General features: G+C 49.1%; 1 protein-coding gene across 1 annotated transcript in view; it reads right to left on the bottom strand.

Annotated features, from left to right (window-relative positions):
- LOC135827148 (mucin-19-like) overlaps nucleotides 1-20979 on the bottom strand; it is a 46754-nt gene extending 25775 nt beyond the window's left edge. The window contains exons 1-6 of the mRNA XM_065339673.1: nucleotides 20872-20979; nucleotides 15815-15946; nucleotides 14914-15051; nucleotides 12454-12624; nucleotides 11530-11826; nucleotides 9937-10068 (exon numbers count right to left, since the gene is read on the bottom strand). Of these exons, the coding sequence (XP_065195745.1) occupies nucleotides 9937-10068; nucleotides 11530-11826; nucleotides 12454-12624; nucleotides 14914-15051; nucleotides 15815-15896 (820 nt within the window). The 5' untranslated portion in view covers nucleotides 15897-15946; nucleotides 20872-20979. The remainder of the gene's footprint in view (nucleotides 1-9936; nucleotides 10069-11529; nucleotides 11827-12453; nucleotides 12625-14913; nucleotides 15052-15814; nucleotides 15947-20871) is intronic.
- Between the last annotated feature and the right edge of the window lie 1909 nt (nucleotides 20980-22888).

Here is a 22888-nt window from a genome sequence, read left to right as displayed (position 1 = left end):
AAGAATTAGATACATCCAGCACGAGTCGTAGTGTAGATCTACAGGCCAGTGGCCAGAGTGAACTCAGTACTAGTGGTAGTACCGTACACATTCCCGCATCGGATGCTAACACCGCAGCTACGGAGCTTGTGTTTGTAGGCCAGGATAGTGCATGCACGAATGTAGTCATGTCCATGCCTGATGTATCTGGTATCCCGTCAGCAGCTACATAGTCCATCGGCCAAATCTCAGAAAGGGCCTCTTTCGGCGAAGGTGATGCACTGAAGCTCCAACTAAACGCCCTTTGGCACACTAGCTCATGAGACCCCATAGAATACGAATCCGTTTGTTGGACGTTGCCAATCCAGTCCAGGATAGTCGAACTGGGTCGAATACCTTCTTCCGATTTTCGTAATTTCGTCCACCATTACATCTTTCTCATCGACTTTTTTTCGCTTGGCGAATGTTCTTGAGCCGCTGAGCAGAATCTACGCACGCTCGAACACTTGAAATGCCTGCATGTTGTCGGTTCGCAAGATTCTAGCGAGCTTGGTGGAAATCTATTATTTATTTTGACATTTTTGGGGGAATCTGAATTAGAACGGTAGAAGCTTATTCGGAGAAGACGGCGTGTCGCCGCTGTCGGATTGTCGCTACTGTGTTTCAGACGTATTTGCTTGACCGTGCTATTGAGGATGGACAGAAGATCAAGTGACGGCTTTCTTGAACACGGACGTTTTGTCTACATTGTAGCTGAAACATCTCATCTGGCGTCTAGAACGCAATTATTATGAGTTGTGAGTGCCAGCTGAGCTGAACACAAGCTGGACACCATTCGTCAGCTGGGAATTTGCATCGAAGCTCTTGATAGCCACGATAAGCACAATTATACAGAGGTAACCTTGTTTGACTCAATACGCATGCAGGTGATACCACTAGTGGCACTACAATGTAAATGGTGCAAAATTGATGCAACAGCGAATATGTACTTCGTACAATCACGAACAATTGTAACGCAAGTGTTCATGCCTGTCAAAGAATAATTTCAGCCCGGAAGTCTTGTTGTCATGGTCATAAATAATACAGGACTTGAGTTGGCTCTGGACATAAACACACTTGTGGTGAATACGGTCATTATTGCGAGAAAAATATTTAGCCATTGTATGTTAACACCTGATGCCGCACTACAAGCAATATTTCATGTACATGTATGTGAGACTCAATTGCATCCACAAGGCCGTAGATGCATGTAAGCACACAATGCTGTACAGTATAAGTAGTAGTCGACATGTGGTGCCTTCCTGCTGCACATGCGGCAAGTTGGCAACGACACATGACTTATCTGCACCGCACAGCGTGAGCTTAGAAAGGAATATTGCACACATAGTGCTATTTGTGTTCCGATATCATTAAGCCGGTATACATGTACTAGTATCCTTATACATGTACCTGGTGACTCGATAGGCGATGCCGACTGTACTAATCTTATCCATATTACCCGATAGGCTATAGCACACTGCGTCAGATCACTATGCAACAAAACAAGAGCTTTGGAGCGAATATACACTGAAGCAAAGTAGGTTTCAACGGTACAGCACTTGTCACGATGAGGGGAGTTACAAGGATGGTTAGGCCGTGACACATAGATGATGATTGTTAATGATTCATGCACGGTGGAAAATAACCACCAATGGCGATGATATTGCTTTCACAACAATGACATCAGTAGGAGCAGTGACACAACTTTACTGCTCCAAGTAGGATTTACAAGCGAGTGAAGGGAGAGCAGACTGGTCTAATAGCAGACCGGGTCTAAGCAAGGAAGTAATCGGCATCAGAGGTGAGCTTGCACATCAGAAAACAGATGATGATCACCAAACACAGAGAAGTTGGCTTTGTGTATGTTTGTGTCACTGTGTGTGCATGTGTGTGTGTGCATGTGTGTTTGTGTGTATGCGCGCACATCTGTGTGTGAGAGAGAGGCAGACGGACAGATAGCATATGGTGGGAGGGATCAAGGTCTGACCTCAGAGTTAAATGCTGACGGTGTGGAATAGCAACAGTGCGAAATCGGGCAGGGTGGTTAATGGCCCACACTGGAGCCGAGTAGGAGCGCCAGTGGTTGAGGGCTAGCACAGGAGTAGCAGCAGCTCCAGCCTAGGAAGATCAGCTTCTGGATGAAAATCTCCTGGACACAGTAGGTACCAAGCTTCACTAGCAGATTGCCGGCTGGGGTGCACGGCGAGCACCCGTACATCCCTCAAGCCACCAGAGCCGCAGTACTTGGACACGATCCAGGTGCTTACCCGCCAACAATGCTGAGAAGGCACTGGAGCCATACAGGAACTTATGATCAAGCATGACCACAGACTTGAAATACAGGGTCCGGCGTTGAATACTGAAACAGCGACGTCTCCTCCACAGAACACCACTCAGCCCCACCATTGCATTATTTTCGCTTTTTCATGATTTTTACAATTGTGTTAGAGCACACAGCACTCGATGCAACATTTACCAGTGACTAAATAACTCCGCGTCTCCGACCATAACTGCAGCGTTCCCGTGAGCCTGTTGGATTTCCGTCAGCCTGTTGAGATTATCTTCATCTCGTCACATGTGAGCCTGTGTGTTTCATCCGTATCGTGGCACAATTACACAGACACGATTTCCAACTCAGGCCGGTTCCGTTGCTCGAAGGGTTGGCGGTAAGAATTGCTACGCCGTCTGTGGCTGCATGGGAACTTGGCGAGTCGTCGTCTTTCTCCATAAATCCTGATCGTCACGCGAACAACAGCCACTATTGCCTGAAAACTACGACACAACAGTATCAAGCTCGCCCCAGCAGAAGGACACGAATGACGAGCGCTAAGACGGAGAAAGAGAGACAGGGTTAGCGAGAGCTGACTAGTGCAGGTACGCTGTCATCTCCTGAGGTGGTGGGCGAAGCAGCGAAGTGAAACGAAGGAAGATAGAACTTATTTGGAGGCATACGGAGGCACCAAAACCTATTGCCTGTCACATACTAAGTGCCATTTAGGGTTGACAGCTGTCAGCTGACAGCCTCAAAAATTTGAAAATCTGCTCAAAAAACTCTCGATCAGAACTCTGCGCACTCTCAAATGGAGCGCACAGTAAAAAACTCGGCGACGAAGAACGCTTCGTATCGACGCCCTGGACTGAATTCGGCACGTCCAACAAACGGAATAGTGTTCTCTGATATATTCTCTACGTGCTGGGTATGGTCGCGTTTAGTTGGAAGCTCAGTGCATCACCACTTTCGATTTTGAGACTTGGCCGATGGACTAACAGGGGCCACAGGGCCAGCAGCGCGCGACCTCGACCGGAACAACGTCCCAGCAGAGCAGCGCAAGCAGCAACAACCAGGTGCCGGTGTTGGCGTGAGTACAGATTTGCGTCTGGCTGTGAGCAGTAGTGACACCGGTACCAACCCTCGACAGTCGTCAGTCTCGTCACCGTACGACGTCGGACGTCAACAGATCACGCAGAACACGACGAGCACGAGTACACCAGTCTCGAGTGCTGGTTACACCAACACAACACGAACAAACGACAATCGCACATTCACGATCACAGCTGCAACACCAACGCTGCAATACGGAACAACAACTACACCAACACAACAACACAGCCTCAGTTCAGCTCGTACACTAACTGCGAGTGGTACGTCGTCGAGAGTAAACACGACGAAATTTGCTCAGGGTTTCGGCACCGCGACTGACCCAGCGTCCGCTTATGGTGGTCCAGCAGCATCAGCATCAGCCTCTTTTGGAGCACATTCCCACCTGGCCCCGGCCTCTGCGAGTACGATCCCCTACGGTAGCCGCTTGCCGCTCGACGTACTACGAGTCGGAGTGCCACAATTACAAGCGGCCCAGAGTCAAACCCCGCAATGGACGCAGCCAGATACGGCAGCTAGCCAGTGGCCGCCGCCGTGTAGTACAACGCCAAATTTAGCTGGTTCGACACAGTGGTCACCAGTTCCACCTGCAGCAGTGTCGTCCAACAACGCCGTTTTTGGGGTACAAAGACTACAGACGCAGTACAATGTCAGTGGTTTATACCCATCACCAGCTCTACCTCCACCAGTCAACGCCGTTTTTGGTGGATCGCCTGCACAGAATGGAAGTGCACTGTACCCAGGCCAACAATCAGCATCCAATTATGGCCCTTATGGCGGAACCCCAAATGGGCATGGATTGACTGGACCAGTACCAGGATTCACACCTGGTCCTTCGCATGCACCGCAAGGCAATCCACCATCAGACGTTTACCGTCATTTAAGAAAGATCAAGATACCAACCTTTGACGGCGACAAAAAGCTATACGACACATGGCGTACGTCTTTCAACGTCTGCGTCGATCAACAGCCTCTGTCACCGGAGCTGAAGCTGTTGCAGCTCAGGCAATATCTGTCCGGTCCACCGTTGAAGACTGTTGAGACGTATGGTTACTCGGCAGCGGCCTACGCGGCAGCACTCCAGCGACTTGACCAAAAGTACGGCGGTGAGAAGCGCAAAACAGCCGTCCACATGTCTGCGCTCCAGGACATGCCACCAATCCGTGAGCGTGGCACAGCCAAACAGCTCGAGCGTTTCGCAGATCTTGTGCAAGTCGCCAAGATTAACTTGATTGATGCTGGCCGTCAGAATGAGCTGTCGTTCGGTACGTTCTGCACTCAGCTGCAGCAGAAGCTGAGCCAAGATCTGTTAACGGCGTACCACCGGTGGCGTTGCGATAACAATATTGTCGAGTCGGTCGACTCGCTATTGCAGTGGTTAGTACGGGAAGCAGATTTCCGCACGGAAGCGGAGGAGACCCTGCAGAGTGTCTCGCATAGCGTTGCAGCCACACGTCTGATGAGCAAGCCTGCCAAATCAGACATTTCCACAGCAGCAGCTCTTACCGTCACCTCATCGAGCGTAGAATGTGTGTTTTGCGGCAGCGGACACGAGTCCTCGCAATGTTCGTCCATCACAGACATCAAGCGCCGCAAGGAGCTGATACGCAAGAATGGTCGTTGCTTCATCTGCCTGAAGAAGAACCACATGGCTCGCGACTGCAAGTCTAAGCTGAGATGTAGCAAATGTGAGCATCGACATCATACGTCCATTTGCGAACCCAAGTCGTCAGAGCAGCCTGGGACTGGCGCGAAGACATCTCCGCCATCTAGACAAGGCGGAAGTGGAAAATGGTCGAAGCCAGTGTTTTCGTCAACAACCGCAGCTACTGTCAGCGACAGCGGAGCTGTATTTCTACAAACCGCACAGACCTCGGTGGTCTCGCCTCAACGTCCAGATCGAAAAGTGCCTGTGCGAGTAATGCTAGACGGTGGGAGCCAACGCTCGTACGCTACATCATCGGTACTGACTCAGCTGGATGTGCGCCGCTCCGGTCAAGAACGTGTAGTGATAAACGCGTTTGGCGGCGAACAGCCAAGCCCAAGCACACTCCGGGACGTGGTCGAACTGGACATTCAGTGCGTCGATGGCAACCGGATTCGTGTCAACTGCATCGTCGTTCCATCAGTCTGTGCACCCGTGCAAAATCAGCACACTGCAGATGTAGTCACAGCTTACGAGTCTCTACAGAATCTCAGTCTCGCCGACAACTGTGGCGGCTCAGCTAGTATCGACATTCTACTCGGCGCTGACGTTTATTGGCAGATCGTCACGGGCGACATCGTTCGTGTAGATGATGGGCCAACTGCTCTCGATACTCGCCTCGGGTGGGTTCTGTCCGGACCGACAGGCAGGTGTAATTCAGGCATCATCTCCACTAACGTCGCAACCGTTCACGCTTGCGATGTCGAACCATCTACCGTGCAAGATCCAGACAGCGCTTTGGTCCAGCTACTCCAGAAGTTCTGGCAGCTTGAATCCATCGGCATCTTGCCTAATGAACCGGACACTCTGCAGCTGTTCCAACAGACCATCCGCTACGATGGGCAGAGGTACACGGTCAGGTTGCCATGGAGGGAGGATCATCGCGCGCTTCCAGACAATTACAGTCTGTCCGAGAAACGGCTGCAGTCAACACTCAAGAAACTGCAGAAGTCACCAGAAATTCTGAAGGAATACAATGCAGTAATTCAAGAGCAACTTCAGAAGGGCATCATCGAGGAGGTGCCAACTACAGAGCACGACGTGGTGGGCGAAGTACATTACCTGCCTCACCATCCTGTCATTCGGCAGGACAAGACCACTACGAAGGTTCGTGTGGTGTACGATGCCTCAGCCAAGGTGAAGACGCATCCGTCCCTGAACGACTGCATCCACACGGGACCACCGCTGCTCGAGCAGATCACCAGCATACTGCTCCGGTTCCGAACGCATGCGGTAGCCTTCACCGCAGACATAGAGAAGGCGTTCTTGATGGTTGGGATTGAGGCAGCCGACCGCGACGTCCTACGCTTCCTCTGGGTCGACAATCCCACAAGCGCTCAGCCGGTACTCAAGACGTACCGATTCACGCGTGTTGTCTTCGGTGTATCCGCTAGCCCATTCTTATTGAACGCTACCCTGCAACACCATCTCGCCAAGTTTGATCCCGAGTTCACTACGAAGCTGCTACAGAGTCTGTACGTGGACGATGTTGCGAGTGGCGGCAACAGCAATGCCAATGCGTTGGAATCGTTCAACCGTGCCAAGAATCACCTTGCAACAGGCGGATTCAACTTGCGCAAGTTTGTCTCCAACTCCGCTGAGTTGAATGAGATCGTCAATGGTACCGCAGCGACACCACTGTCGACTAACGGTCTGCCTAATGTCGCCGTGGACAACGACTCGTATGCCAAGACCATGTTGAACGGCTCATCCGCAGCCACCACCAAAGTCCTGGGCATTCCATGGGACAGGACATCTGACCGTCTTACGTTCAGCGTCGACGAAGTGTTCAGCACGACCAAGGTCGACTCGCCAGTGACTAAGCGCCAAGTCCTATCGGCGTCAGCCAAGATGTATGACCCCCTCGGACTCCTGGCACCTATAACCATCACCCTCAAGGTATTTCACCAACAACTATGCCAGTTGAAGATGGGCTGGGATGACCCATTGGAGGGAGAGTGTCTTGGCAAGTGGCAGACGATGATACGGGAATTGAAGGCCATGCCACCGGTCTCATTGCCACGGCACTACGCAACAGACGCGAACGGCAGCATCACACGTGTCGAGCTACACGGTTTCTGTGACGCGTCCGAGAGAGCCTATGCAGCAGCCATCTACATTGTGTTCACGACGGAGGTGGGCACTTCAGTACAGCTAGTCGCTGCAAAGACTCGTGTTGCGCCGCTGAAGCAACAGACCATTCCCCGCCTCGAGTTGCTTTCAGCACTGGTATTGGCTCGCCTGATGGCATCAGTCTCCTCAACCTTGGCAGATCTGAAGATTGATCAGATTCACTGCTGGTCCGACTCCCAAGTGGCACTGGCGTGGATAGCTGGAGTGGAGCAAACTTGGAAGCAGTTTGTGGAGAGCCGGGTTACAGAGATCCGACGTCTCGTTCCGACGTCCTGCTGGAGGTACTGTCCAACATCTTCGAACCCGGCTGACCTGCCGTCACGAGGAGTGAAGCCCAGTGAGCTCACTAGTACCATCTGGTACACTGGTCCGAAGTGGCTACACGAGCCACAACCCCGAGCAGAAGTCGACAGCGGCTCCGCAGCATCGCAGTGTGAAGAAGTCGAGAGAGAGCGGAAGGCAACACCTACCACGGTCATGGCAGTCGGCTGCACCTCGCACAGCAGCATCGAGAAGGTCATCGATGTGAATCGATTCAGCTCACTGAGCAAACTGCTGCGTGTGACCGCTTACGTCCTGAAGGTCACAGACCTGTTGAAGCGTCGCAGCAAGACCACACATCTGTCTGCGAAGGATCTCCACAGAGCACATACACTGTGGATGGTCAACGCTCAACAGGATCTGTCCAAGGACAAGAAGTACCCTGGTTGGTGTAAGGAGTTCGGCCTTTTCACCGACGAGAGTGGCATTCTACGGTGTGGTGGACGTCTGCAAAACGCCGGACTGTCGCATGATCAAACCCATCCGGTTTTGCTGAACGCGAACCACCCGTTGACACGTCTAGCCGTCCTGCAGGCGCATGACACGGTATGCCACAATGGTGTCAAGGAGACACTAACCGAGCTACGATCCCGTTACTGGATCATTCGTGGTCGGCAATTCGTACGAAAGATTGTCGGCCAATGCACCGTTTGTCGACGTCTCGAGTCGAAGCCGTACGCTCCGGAAGATTCACCTCCCCTGCCAGAATTCAGGACCAAGGTGGACTTCCCCTTTAGTTACGTCGGTGTGGACTTCGCAGGGCCACTGTTTGTCAGGGAAGGAGCAGACACCAAGAAGGTATATATCGCGCTCTTCACCTGCGCCGTCAGCCGAGCGCTCCATCTAGATCTTGTGCCTGACCTATCAGCGGAAACGTTCCTCCGTTGTTTCAAGCGGTTTACGGCACGATTTGGCATCCCTCGGCACGTTACCTCTGACAACGCCAAGACCTTCAAGTCAGCGGCTAAGTCACTAGTGGGTTTGTTCGGTCTGCCCGAAGTCACTGACTATCTAACAGCACACGGCATGGAATGGTCGTTCAACTTGGAGAAGGCTCCATGGTGGGGTGGATTTTATGAACGGATGGTCCGATGTGTAAAACGCTGCTTGAGGAAGATTCTCGGCCAGGCACGCGTCACGTACGAAGAACTCCTCACCTTCTTGCTCGAGGTTGAAGCAGTCCTCAACAGTCGCCCTCTGACATTTGTGTCAACTGAAGATGTCGAGGAGCCGTTAACACCGTCCCATCTATTGTATGGTCGGCGCGTCCTGTCATTTCCGACAGTGTGTCCTGATGACGTCGATGTCGCGTCAATTCAACGAGATGAGCTTCTACACCGACTCACCCACCTCAACACCCTCCTGGAGCATTTCTGGTGCAGATGGAGAAGTGAGTATCTACTCGAACTCCGAAACGCTCACAGGCGAGGCAATCAGCACGACCAAGGAGCAACAGTGTGCGTCGGTGATGTAGTAGTCGTGCACGACGACAATGAGAAGCGTGGCCTGTGGAGACTAGCGTTAGTCGAAGACCTCATCCGAGGCAAGGACAACAAGGTCCGAGGAGCGGTAATAAAATGCTCTTCTCGCGGAGGACGAGCATCCACCATGCGTCGCCCGGTACAGCGACTGTACCCCGTGGAGGTCGCAAGACCTGCACCAGCCGCCGACGTTCTCGCCGAACAATCGCAGGCCCATGTTGCGGACACAGCCTCCGCTATCCAGCAATCTGGTGCGCACCCCGGCGCCACGCGTCCGAAGAGAGATGCTGCCCGGTCAGCTGATAAGGCCAGACAGCAACTGATTAATGCCGGCTCCTTATAGAGCTGCAGCAGCAATATTCTGTGTTCGATGAGAGCATCACGTTTCACCATGCTCTGTACTCTAGTAGCATCACGCTGTTGTAGGAACGAGTCAGGTACATGTAGTACACTAATTCTAAGCTCTCATCTGGAGGGAGTGTGGAATATTGCATGCTTGTCAGATAGTGCATGCTTGTTAGATAGTGCATGCTTGTTAGAGATTGCATGAATAAGAGTATTGTCACAAACTAATGGTTCGCACCAAGCATACATACAAGCATACAAGCAATTGATTATACAGTCTTCTTTCTTCTTTCTATCGTGTCTTCTAAAGTATTTTACTTACCTTTTGCGCCATGGGACGCCTACGACGTTCCCATGGTCTTCACGTACGACATACGGTTTTCTAGCCCTTTTTCCTGGAGCTTGTCTCCTCGTGTCGTTTCTGTTTCATTGGTTTTACGTTGTCTAATGATAAGCAACAGTTTGTTTGAGTCTAAGAGAACCCAAGATGCGCTCGCGTTGAGCCAAAGCAGCCTTACAAGATACCCTTTTGTAAACACAGTAACCCCGCTTACCTGTGCATGGCAATATCGTGTTATTCCCAATGCAGACAGGCTGATTACCCTTGTACTCGTACCCAAGCTTACAGGTTACCATGCCTTCCGTGGACACGTTTGCAATGCTATCATTTGCACTACGATTGCATTCTGGAAGAGGAAACACGAGGAAACACGAGGTGAGAAAGAACGTATTGTGAGAGAACATGCCACACCTTACAGAGGTCAAATCCCTTGTATACAGAGGATCATGATGTCGTCCGCAACTCATGATGTCATGATGCCCTGCTCATGATGTCATGATGCCCTGCTCAGGACGTCATGATGACCTACTCATGATGTATTGCTTCCCTACTCATGATGTAATGATGTCGCCCGTATTCGTGATGTCATGATGCCCTGCTTATGATGTCGTGATGCCCTGCTCATAGTAATCATGTCACGACAGCTGACATCAATGCAGGTGCTGGTTGAGTAGAAATAAGCATGATGAGATGTCAGCCATTTTTTTACCTAAGGCCACACCAAGTTATTTCTATGTTTCGCGTCGGATATTTTCTGGAGAAGGCACGCGGGTGGGTGGAAAAAACAAAAAAAAGCAGAGGAGAAAACAAAACTCCATTCTATGTGTACTGAGCCATGTTGCACACAGAATAGCACTGCTAAAACTATCACTACTATCCAAAACGACAAATCGCCACAGGACAGCTGGCAGACTGGGCTGGAGCGGTACAGTAACAGATTTCGTGGATGGCTCCTTCTGCACTTTGACATGAGTGGAGTGGAATTCCGCTCCATCACGATCGTGGAAAATCTCGAAGTCCTTGACATCTGGAATCTCCGCTCGCCTGGTGAACAGGCCCTACTGTACGGCTTGGAAAAATAGAAATTGTCATCGCTCGCACCTTCTACGTACCATCGCCTGGAATGCAAGATTATGTAGAAGCCGATAACCTCTGATCTGCGATACTGGCTAGAGAATGTTCGCCAGAACAGCCATCGAGGTTCTTTTTTCTATTTTTTCTTGTCAAGGATTCGAAAAGGTACGCGCGGTAACGCGAAGCATAGAAATAACTTGGCGTGGCCTAATGTTTTAAACCTCAAACATATGACTAGATTTACATTCTTCTTAGGCGGTGTTTTCTAAATTTGTCGTCTCCTCGCCGTTTATTTAACTTTTTGACCGCTGCTGGGAGGTGCACCGGGGCTCTAGGGACCAACAAAGTGGGCAATTTTTTTACTGAAAACACACACCGTGCGTGAAGGGTCGTAACTCTGGCGTCCATTCTCTAAATTCCGAGGCCTATGGAAAGCTACTACAACAAGGAAAGCGATGTGCTAAAGCACCAGTCTTCACAAGGCTGGAGACCAGCTCTAGAGCCAAGCGAAGTTGTCCCAGAGTTGTAGCGCAGGTGCGCAATTCAATTTGCTTCCAGCTGCCGTTCGACTCTCCCTGCTCGTGTCGAGCTCGATTTGCTTGAACATGCCCGCGAGTCCCACTGTTCGATTTGACCTGAAGTTGTCATGGCACTAAGTGAGAAATGTGTTAGTGCCCACACACTGTGCACCACCGGCCCCCGGCTCGCGCACCGGCATCACGCCATCACTTACGTATTTCGCACATGACGTGTCGCAGAGCGCTCGGCGACACCGCGTCAATGCCCTCGTCGCTCTGCGTGGACGTGTCGTAGGTGCCGTTGTGCCCGGAGATACGCCACGCCGTGTAGTTAGCGACTGCCGGCTTAGCAATTCGAGCGCACTGGTCCTTGAATGTTTCCGTGCGCATGATGTGCCCCACGGTGTACCTGCAGATGGATAGTGCCCAGGAATGGTTGAAGCGAGTCTCGTTGTTCGACCGTATGACCATGTTCAGCTTTGCGCAGTACCGGTAGCCGGACAGTGGGATTTCTGCAGGTAAACGCACACGCACACACACACACACACACACACACACACACACACACACACACATACACACACACATACACACACACACACACACACACACACACACACACACACACACACACACACACATGCACACCCACATGCACACACACACACACACACGCACGCACGCACGCACACACACACTTGTACTTGTACTTGTTGCTCACTGCCAAAACTGGTCACGTGGGTCTCCCCAGGAGAAGGGAGAGAAAGTCAAAAGGTATCTTGGACCGCCCAACGACCAACACCCCTGACATCCCCAAACTTTGGGTGGACTTGGAAATGATCCTATCTATACACAATACACCATGTACAACATACACATACATATACACACACACATACACGCACGCACGCCCGCGCGCGCGCGCGCCCGCACACACACACAACCACACACACACACACACACACACACACACACACACACACACACACACACACACACACACACACACACACACACACACAAAATACGACAAGTTGACCATTTGACGCCCATCACCAGAGGCGATGATAGCAGAAACCGTAGCAACTTGTGCTGGGATTGCACCACTCAACAGCTTACAAGGTTGGGGGCAAACTTACTTTTGCAAAAGCCGGGCCTTTGCCAATGACCGTTTTCCTGACATGAAACGGTGATTGCGCCGAATTGCACATGCCCGGGAACACACTGATAGTTGATAGTCTCTCCCACATACGGAGCTGGCACTGCAAAGCCGGCATGAGGTACCCTCGGATAATCCTCACACGTTATTCCTGAGCGAAAGGATGTCAACAACAACAACAACAACAACAACACACCACCACCACCACCACCACCACCACCACCACCACCACCACCACCACCACCACCACCACCACCACCACCACCACCACCACCACCACCACCACCACCACCACCACCACCACCACCACCACCACCACCACCACCACCACCACCACCACCACCACCACCACCACCACCACCAACAACAACAAATAAAACTTGGGCAAACCCTACTAGAAACAGTAACACAACATCGTCACCTCGGCATCATCTTTCAGCACGACCTAAGATGGTCAGCCCAGCTTGACTTTGTGCTGAAGAAAGCCGTAAAATCTCTTAATATTCTCTTTAGGCTCAAATCAACCCTACACACTAAATTGCTCTCTCTCTCATTTACAAAACATATATCCTGCCTATAATTGAATATGCATGCATTGCTGTCACCCCGCTTTCAATCGCAGCCCTTGACCGTCTTGAGCGAATCCAGCGCAAGGCGGCCAGAATCTGCCTCCGTCTCCCCCTCTACACTCCTCTGAATCATTCAACACTGCTCCATCGGCTCAAATGGCCGACAATGTTCTCTCGCCGCAAAGTGAAGCTCACCCTTCTTGCTCACTCCATAAAATGCCAATATGCCCCACAACACATACGCTCGCTCAACACCCCCGCTCAAGTTACGGCCCAGTACAGCCTTCGACACGCATGCACTTGGCACCTCCCACCCTCCAGAACCGATCGCTGTAGACTCCCCACTGTACAAGTCCCTAGAATACTACAATGCCCTCCCTGCTAGCATTCGTGACATCTCCTCCCGACCTGCTTTCAGACAAGAAATCTGCTCACTGCTGATTAACTCAATCTGCTCCTGCAGCGCTCACCCTCTCCCATACTTGTAAAGTTCAAAGTGATGTAAATCACTTTCCAACTGTTTAACCCACAATCTCACCTTCTCAGAAATTTATCTCTTATTGGCGATGGTGCCATCGAGAGAATAAAGAATTCAAAAAAAACAACAATCTCTTATTGGCCACTGGCTATCGTGAGAATAAAGATTTGAAAGCAGCTTAACTTTGATTTTTCTTTACCCAATCCCCATACCTGTCATTCTTTACCCAATCCCCATGCCTGTCATTCTTTTTCTCGTATTGGCCGCAGGCCATCGTGAGAATAAAACATTTCAAACAACGGAAAGTAGTTGGGTGGACACACCCATTCCCAGAGCACTGCAAAGGACCGAGCCAATTCTGTTACGTACGATGTTTCGGCAATATTGCCATCGTCAATCCAGGCAAGTTACGTGCCGCCACAGCAATTCGCAGGGTCTTTGCATTGCGTGCCAGCCATTGTCCGGTGCGGTTCCTGTGCCGCACACAGAACTTCTTCTTATCCGTTTGGCGGTTTTTAATCTGCACTAGTACAATCATCTGCCGGGCGCCGAAGAACGACCAGGCTAGAGTTTCACCAATGTTTTTAAGAATGCTCCAGGCTGGATTTTGCGCAGGTAAGAACGGAAGCTGTAATGATCACGTGCGCTCAGGAGTATAACTCTGTTACAGGTGTGGATGGTGCTACGTTTGCGTAGTTTCGTGGCGAGTCGAAACATGCGAGCTGGCAGGTGTGCGTATGCGTCAGCGCACGGCAGTCCTGTGCTTGAACACAATGTACAGTGAAACCTGTCTAAGACGACCGCCGCTCAAGGGACCTTCGAAATGCGGCCTCTGCTGCCAGGCGGTCTCCTTATCCAGGGTCGTTTGACTGCAAATAGCATCCCTTGGTCCTGGTTCTAAGTGGTCTTTTGGGACGGGTGGTCGCCTTATCCGAGTGGTCGCCTTCACAGGCGTTACTGTACATGCATATCCGGTACACATATAAACTCAGTAACTGCTCGCCGTACATACATCATGAGCATGTGCATAACGTACAGCTGTACTGGTGAACAAGGAACGAAACGGCTGCAATGCGGTCTGTGCATAATTATTCCCGCCATTTTGATCTTGAGGGGCAAGTCCACTAAAACGGTACACACTGTGATACCAATCCTGCATCAAAGGTCATAAACTGTGTACGAGCATACCCACAAATGTACTACAACTGACTGTACCTGCCAAATATGGGACAAGTTGCCCGTCAGGAAGATGGCGGCCATGTTTTATGCATAAACCCCATTGCGAAAAATAAGAACGGCCTGGGCTAGAACCCCGACCCCCGACCTCCCCCCCCCCCCCTCGTTCTTCAGATTCAGAGAAGCACAGAATACACAGTGCGGCGGCGGCACTCACGCTTGCATGGCAGTGTCCTGTGAGTCCCGGTGCAGACAGGCTGAGGACCGGTGTAGTTGTATCCATACATACATGTCACCGAGCCGTTCTGCGAGATGGAGGCGATATGATCAATTGCACTGCCATTGTAATTGCATTCTGGAAGAGGAAACACGAGGAGAGAAAGAACGTGTTGTGAGAGAACATGCCACACCTTACAGCGGTCAAATCCCTTGTACAGGCTGTATCGGCTATAGAGTGACCGGATATAAGAATATATCGGCTACAGTGATATTGGTACGAAATATCAAAAGCAAACCGTATTTTATCCAGTAAACGTATCACTATAACCAATATTATCAGATGTAATGATATATCGGATATTATGATGGCAACAAAGAATCAAAACATGCATAACACACTATATTAGTATCGGCTATAGTGATAACTACAAAATGCATGTAGCAATAATATCAAAGGCCCTATTTTTTACTTTCTTCACGTTGCTTATTTTTATAGTGATACATGTACATAACAGAATTTTTTTATGGAAATGCGGGCACTGTCAACTATGCAGCATGCTCATTTGTCAAAACGCCATGCTGGAAGTATTTCCTTGCCTTTCATGTGTCGATCGAAATAAAAAATAAAAGTCGATCGTATCGCATATAGTGATGCATCGGATATAGTGATAATATCACGGAAATCAAAAGGGTACTCTATAGCCGATACAGACTGTATACAGAGAGCCCTGATGTCGTACGTACTCATGATGTCATGACGACTTAATCATGATGCATGCCGACTGCAGTATGGAAAACTGGTTTACTGAAATTTTCGCTCTACCGGACGGTTGATTTTGGCAAATACGGAATATATCACGCCGCCGAAAATTCCCCCTTTTACAGTGCACCTGACTTACGTGTGCAGGATGAAATCGTGTGAACTCCAGTACAGACAGGCTGAGGATCCCGGTACTCATACCCAGGCTTACAGGTCACCATGCCTTCCGGGGAGACGGCGACAATATTATCATTTGAAGTGTGATTGCATTCTGGAAGAGAGAGAAAACAAAGAGGAAAACGCGGAGAGAAGGGACATGTCGTATTAGAGAGAACATACCATGCCTACCCACAGCCGACTCTCTGGTATACAGAAAACCATGCATAAGGCCCTACTCATGATGTCACGATGCCCTGCTCATGATGTCATGATGCCCTACTCCTGATGTCATGATGCTCTACACCTGATGTCATGACTCATGATGCAATACTCATGCCATGATGCCCTACTCATGATGTCATGATGCCCTGCTCATGATGTCATGATGCCCTACTCCTGATGTCATGATGCTCTACACCTGATGTCATGACTCATGATGCAGTACTCATGCCATGATGCCCTACTCATGATGTCATGATGCCCTGCTCATGATGTCATGATGCCCTACTCATGATGTCATGATGCCCTGCGCATGATGTCATTGTATTGTATTGTATTGCTTTTATTTTACATCGCAACTTCGCAAGTCAAACGGGCAATCATGCCCAATGTTATGATGACGATGGAAAGGGAGAAAAGGATTAAGAACAAGATTAGTTATCCTGGATTATGGGGAGTGAAGAAAACGATGAATCTAGGAATCTCTCCTTAGATCATCAACATTGGCCATGAAAGTAGACTTTCAATGGACGCGGGCTCGCTTTCTCACATACTTACTCTCTTTTTCTGTCTGTCTCTCCATCTCTCTTTCTGTGTGTGTGTGTGTCTCTCTCACTCTCTGTTGCGGACGTACACTGTATCTCTCTTTGTCTATCTCTGTGTCTCTCTTTGTCTGTCAGTCTCTCTCTCTCTCTCTCTCTCTCTCTCTCTCTCTCTCTCTCTCTCTCTCTCTCTCTCTCTCTCTCTCTCTCTCTCTCTCTCTCACAAGCTCTTTCTCTCTTTCAGTTTCTCTTCTTTTGTTGCTTTCTCATGAACACTAGCACACACACACACTCTCAACATTGATCACTTATTCCCATCATGCATTTTTGGGTTTCGTTGTGATAGAATATTGTACTACTAGTACTACTGATGTACAACACTATTCTCATGCAACTGGAGGGTATATATTCGGGTGCTATTTGTTGTTGTGGCTAAGAGTGCATGGGTGCTATTTGTTGTTGTGGCTAAGAGTGCATGTGTGCGGCCAGCTAGTTCCAGCATGCAAGGTGTTACATTTGCTACACTGTGGTCTTACAAGCACAGAGAACCATATGTTCTAACTTTCCTTGATACAACTATGAACCGAAGCACAACTGCTGCAAACATTTTTAACTGCCCATTTAGGCAAGATAGGAACAACTAAAAGTAGAAGAAGTAAGTAAGACTAGCGTCCTTCCAGCTCCAGGACAGTATGAACAGGCAACAACATAAATTTTAACAGCATTGCATCGTACATGCATGTAGCAATGCAGAAATAATTGTACATTTAGTTGTGAATGCAAATCCAAGGCGGAAAGCAGTCAGGCGTAATAGATGCCAGCAATAGAAACCAGATCTGTGACGCATGTCACATGCATTCATGATGATCAATGCATCGTGGTTCATCACCATTGAACACAGTAGTACATGTAAATTACACAGAAATAGGAGATTAAATCTAACATATCTCCCTCGTGAAAGAAAAGTGATAAATATCACATGAGTGAGTAAAAGACGAAGACAACAAGAAGAAAAACATGACAAAAACAATGGCAATTGAATATGAAAACTTGAATATGAAAACTCGGATGGAAGAAAAGGACCAAGGACCTACAAGACGTGCTAGAGCTGATAGCCAGTTTGTTGTAGAACGTCAGTACTGTCGGTCAGTTTGGTGCAATGTTATAATTATTGTTATTGCATGAGCTGATTGTCAAGTACAGTGGATATCGGTTATAAAGTCATCGGACATAGTGATAAACCGGCTATATTGATACAAAATGAAAATATCAAAAGCAAAACCAGAAAAAGCCAGTCAAATTATCATTATAACCAATATATCGTATATAGCGATAAATCGGCTATAAGGATACAGAATCACCATTCAAAACACCTCTTTGTGCAGAAAAATTATCGTCTGTAGTGATAGCAACACACGAGTGTGAGGCATTGATGTCTCGACTTGAGCCACATGTATGTTGTCGTAGTGTATTCTGGTCTAATGCTTCCTGGATGATGCCTTTGGGCCAAGAAGTTCTTCACTCTAGACCGGAGAAGGTGCAATAGTATCCATCACGTATCAGTACGCTACATTAGCGCGATCGAGTACCCACACGAGTATAATGTGTATGTATGACGCGGGCAGTTGAAAATCGCCTGTAGTGATACACCGGTTATAGTGATTTAAAATGTGAAAAATCAGAAGGGCACGTTATAACCAATATCTACTGTAACTGGTGATGTTAGTGGACAGCATAGCATAACGCGTTGTTCTTTGGTCTTTGTTTCTTTACTATGAATATGAAAACAATCACAGTTCGCTCAGTACTTGCACCTTTAACTTCCAGTGGCTCAAGATGATGAACTGCATGCTTGTGTACCTTCCCAGCTACTTAAACTTCTAATATCCGAACAGCACCATCCTTACCTGGATAGGTCATAAGCACACGTCCAAGTGGCTAGTGTGCAGTTGCGGTGTGCTTATCCATCACAAGCACGATATCTCCTTAGGGTGATGCTGTTGAAGCAACCACACCACTTGGATGCTTAGCTTCGGAACAATCTCTTCCAGCTAACGTTTCCATACCTGATCTACAATACGTTGCACAAACTCCCAGCGCTTTCTTGGGTGAGCTTGAGTCATTGTAGATGTGTTGGCTTCAGCAGCAATAGTTGCCCTAGCATGGCCAATGAGAAAGTGTTGTGGCAATAGCAGCTGAAGGTCTTCATGCAGCACTAGTTTCATTGCCTTGGCCATTACCTAGAACACACCACCAAAGTGTGGTGCACTTGGTGGCTTGAAGTACCAGGTAATGTCGCGGTATGACCTTTCTGCTGCTAGTCTGAAGTTGTCGAGAAACTTGACAGCTGCTTTTACCTCTTGATCAGCCACACGGAAATTGGTACCGTTGTCCGATTGCATCTCTTGTGGCACACCACGTCGCATGGTGAATCGGGGTCTAAGAGCCAGGAGAAAACCGTCGTTGTCCAGAGATAACCTCGAAATGACAAGCCCTAGTCAGCAGGCATGTAAACACACATACATATCTCTTTGAGTTGTGACCGATCTCGACCCTGGCGTGCATAGAAGGGGATGACATAGCCGACACTAATTATGGCAAATGACTGATGTGGTCCAGTTGTCTTGAAGTCGGGAAGTGGTGGCATTGCTGGTGTTGCTGTTTTGATATGGCCCTTGCGGCAAAGAACGCACTTGGCCCGTTGCCTCCAGGTGGCCTGCATCACTGGAGAGAAGCCACTCACCCGGCACAAGCCTCCACAAGTGCTGTGTGCTCCTCATCGTGAAGTGATACCTTTCCCAGTGAACGTCAACAGGCGTGTTGATGTGTTCGACGACAAAGTGCAGTGGATCCATGCATTGAGGGGGCTGGATCACTGGAGAGAAGCCAATCATCTTGCGAGAGCAGTAGCGAGTGCGTGTGCAGTTCAGCTCCTTCTCTGCATGATCAAGTTGCTACAGACCTTGCAAGCTGATTTCATACACCACTGCCACAGGTTATGTCTGTCAGCTAGCTACAGCAACAATATCCTCTTCATGAATGTTTAAAACTATTTTCTTGGGTCAAAATCAGCTCTCCACTGTCTACAACACAGCATGATCGCATGTGCATGGACAGGATCCGACTGCGATGCAGCTCTCCTGGAAGGAAGCAAAGTTCTCCTGTCGCCAATGCCATCGCTTGTCAGTGTCACTCAAGAAAAATAAATTTCAATTTCAGAAGCTACGAATTCAACGCATTCCAGTCTGCTTCCACCAAGACTACTTACTACAGGGCATCTGATTTGACAAGGTATATCAGTAGGACTTGGAAAAGTCACAGTAACAGTTTTAAACAGTTTGCAAGATCACTAGCCATTACAACAAGTATCAGAACATCAAAACAAACCTCGTGTAGATCCACAATTTCAGATTCAACCCATCGATCTACAATTTTAGGTTCCCTTTCCCGCCAGCTGGACATGCATGCATGCATGCTCTCACCAGGCCGGGAGTCGTCAAATGCCGGTACTTGGCGACTCCCTGGCTCTCACTTGTCAGCCAGCTCACACGTCTTGTCGTGCACGCGCAGACGTCCAGCACACACGCGTGTCGAAATGTGTTTTTTGGCGGGTAGTTGGCAAAAAATTAAGTGAGGGTCCCTTTAGTCCTTCGCCGTTCCAAGTGCACGTGGAGGAAGCGCGTGCAAAGGATGTGGTTGTTTTCGATAGTCGAAAGGAACCGATCATTTTGTTTGGTTGTATGGCTTCTTCAGAGCCAAGTGCACTCGAGGCTGCCGATGAGCATGCAAAATATGCTCAGAATGTTGAAATATGCTGAAAAAACCCAAAATGCGAAAAAAAGCTGAAAACCCCCAAAATGCGAAAAATATGCAAAACATTATCCGCACAGGCCTAATGATGACATCCTATTGAATGTCATCTGATGATGACATCATACTGAATGTCATCCGATGATGATATTACACTGAATGTCATCTGATGATGACATCATAATATTGAATGTCATCTGATGATGACATCACACTGAATGCCATCAGAAGATGCAGGAGTGGAGTGGAGTCGGGACCAACATGGCCGACAGCACGTGACCCACACATGCAGGGGTTGAGTGGAGTTTGAACCAGCATGGCTGTGCGGTATGATCATGAGAGAGAGAGAGAGAGAGAGAGAGAGAGAGACGTGAAACAAACAAAAACATCCTTCACGAACGAACGATGGAGTCGTTTCACTGCCCCTCTCTCGCATGATAATTGACTACCATGACATGTCTCTGACCTGTGCATTTGGGCTTTGCTGCCGTGGTGCTCTGCGCGATGCTGTTATCATTTCTCCATTGTCCAGATTTCTGGCAGGTCAGCACTGCTGGTCCACTCAAATGAAACCCAGGCTTGCACGTATAGGTTGCCTAGGTGAGCAGTAAAGAACAGGGCATGGTTGTCATGGTTATACGGTATTTAGTGCGTTTCTGCAAGTGTGGCAGGGATGCCGCTCTCGCTTATACCATTTTAAGAACATGATACATGCAATGAAGGGTAAGTAAGTGTGTGTGAGAGACAGAGAGGGGGGGGGGGGGGGGGGAGAGAGAGAGAGAGAGAGAGAGAGAGAGAGAGAGAGAGATACAGTTGAACATCGATTATCCGACCACCTCTGGGCAGACAACTGTCAGGCGGTGTTCAGATAAGGCAAATGTTCCGGATAAGAAAAAACTGTCACTCACACACTTTCAGTGGTTATTACTAGCCGCACGACCTTTTTACTTTTCAAAATTTTCGTATTTTTGAATGGCTCACTACATGCACAGTGCGTACTCTACGGCACGTGCGCCCAAAAAAACTGTTACGGATAATCGAATGGTCGGATAGTCGATGTGCGGATAATCGATGTTCAACTGTAGAGAGATAGTGCGTGTGTGTATGTGTGTGTGTGTGGGGGGGGGGGGGGGAGAGGGTGTGTGTGTGTGTGTGTGTGTGTGTGTGTGTGTGTGTGTGTGTGTGTGTGTGTGTATGTGTGTGTGTGTGAGAGAGAGTGAAAGAGAGAGAGAAAGAGAAAGAGAAAGAGAGAAAGAAAGAGAGAGAGAGAAAGAGAGAGAAAGAGAGAGAGAGAGAGAGAGAGAGAGAGAGAGAGAGAGAGAGAGAGAGAGAGAGGAGAGAGAGAGGAGAGAGAGAGTGAGTGAGCGAGTGTGTGTGAGACAGAGAGAGAGAGAGAAAGAGAGAGAAAGGGGGGGGGGAGAGGAAGAGGGAGATAGAGTGTGTGTGTGGGAGAGAGAGAGAGAGTTTGTGTGTGGGAGAGAGAGGGAGTGAATGGGGCTCGAACCCACGACCCTGAGATTAAGAGAGTCTCATACTCTAGGATTATCCCGGTCGGTCTGGACCGGATTATCCCGGTCAGTCTGGATTGGGGGTAGCAAAACAATGTGCGGTGCTTACCTGTTGCATGTATCGGTTTTCGTACTGTCGCTGGCCATTCTTGATAATCTGGGGAATGATGCATTGCGGTGCTGTGGAAAGAAAGAGAGGAGAGGAGGGTATCGCACATACAAGTGTTGCAGTGCGGTATTTTGTGTACGTGGTGTGTTCGTGGTGTGTACGTGGTGTGTACGTGGTGTGTACGTGGTGTGTATGTGGTGTGTACGTTTTTTTCTTTTTTTCTCCACAACTCTTTATTGCACTCAGAAAAATAATAAGGCACCCATTTTGATAGTCCAGGGGATGGCCCACGCCTGGTAAAAAGAATAAACAGAAAAAGAAAAAAAAAGAAAAATAATAGGGCACCCATTTTGATAATCCAGGGGATGGCCCACGCCTGGTAAAAAGAATAAAAATAGAAAAGAATCATGACAAGTACATGACTAGACCTCTAGACAAAAATGTACATGTCTGACTTTAGTTCAACAGTCCTGCAAGGAAACACGTGCCTCGGCTACTACTACAGACGCGGGTCCCTGGTGACACGGTGTGCGGATGAGGATCTTGCCCCACGAAGGCACATCACGCTAGCTCGGACTAATGCAAAGCTTAGCTTGCAGCGAAGCCATGCCATCGTCACGGAGTACGGCTCCTTCAGCTTGTCAGATAGCATGCTGGCAAGACGCTTGAACAGGGCCGATGCACACTTGCTAGTGCCACCAGTGGTTGACAGCACTACTGGCACGAACGTGGCGCGGTCAACCTCAAGCAGACGCTGCTCATATCTCCGGCGTTTCTCCTTTTCATGGCGTGCATACACTGAGGAAACTGAGGCAGCGCGATTTGAGGCAGCGTAGGAGTTGAAAACCCTTATATCAAGAAAGGTG

The sequence above is a fragment of the Sycon ciliatum genome, chromosome 11 (assembly GCF_964019385.1).
Source record: "Sycon ciliatum chromosome 11, ocSycCili1.1, whole genome shotgun sequence".
NCBI classification, from domain to species: Eukaryota; Metazoa; Porifera; class Calcarea; order Leucosolenida; family Sycettidae; genus Sycon; species Sycon ciliatum.
This window is presented reverse-complemented; position numbering and strand designations above follow the sequence as displayed.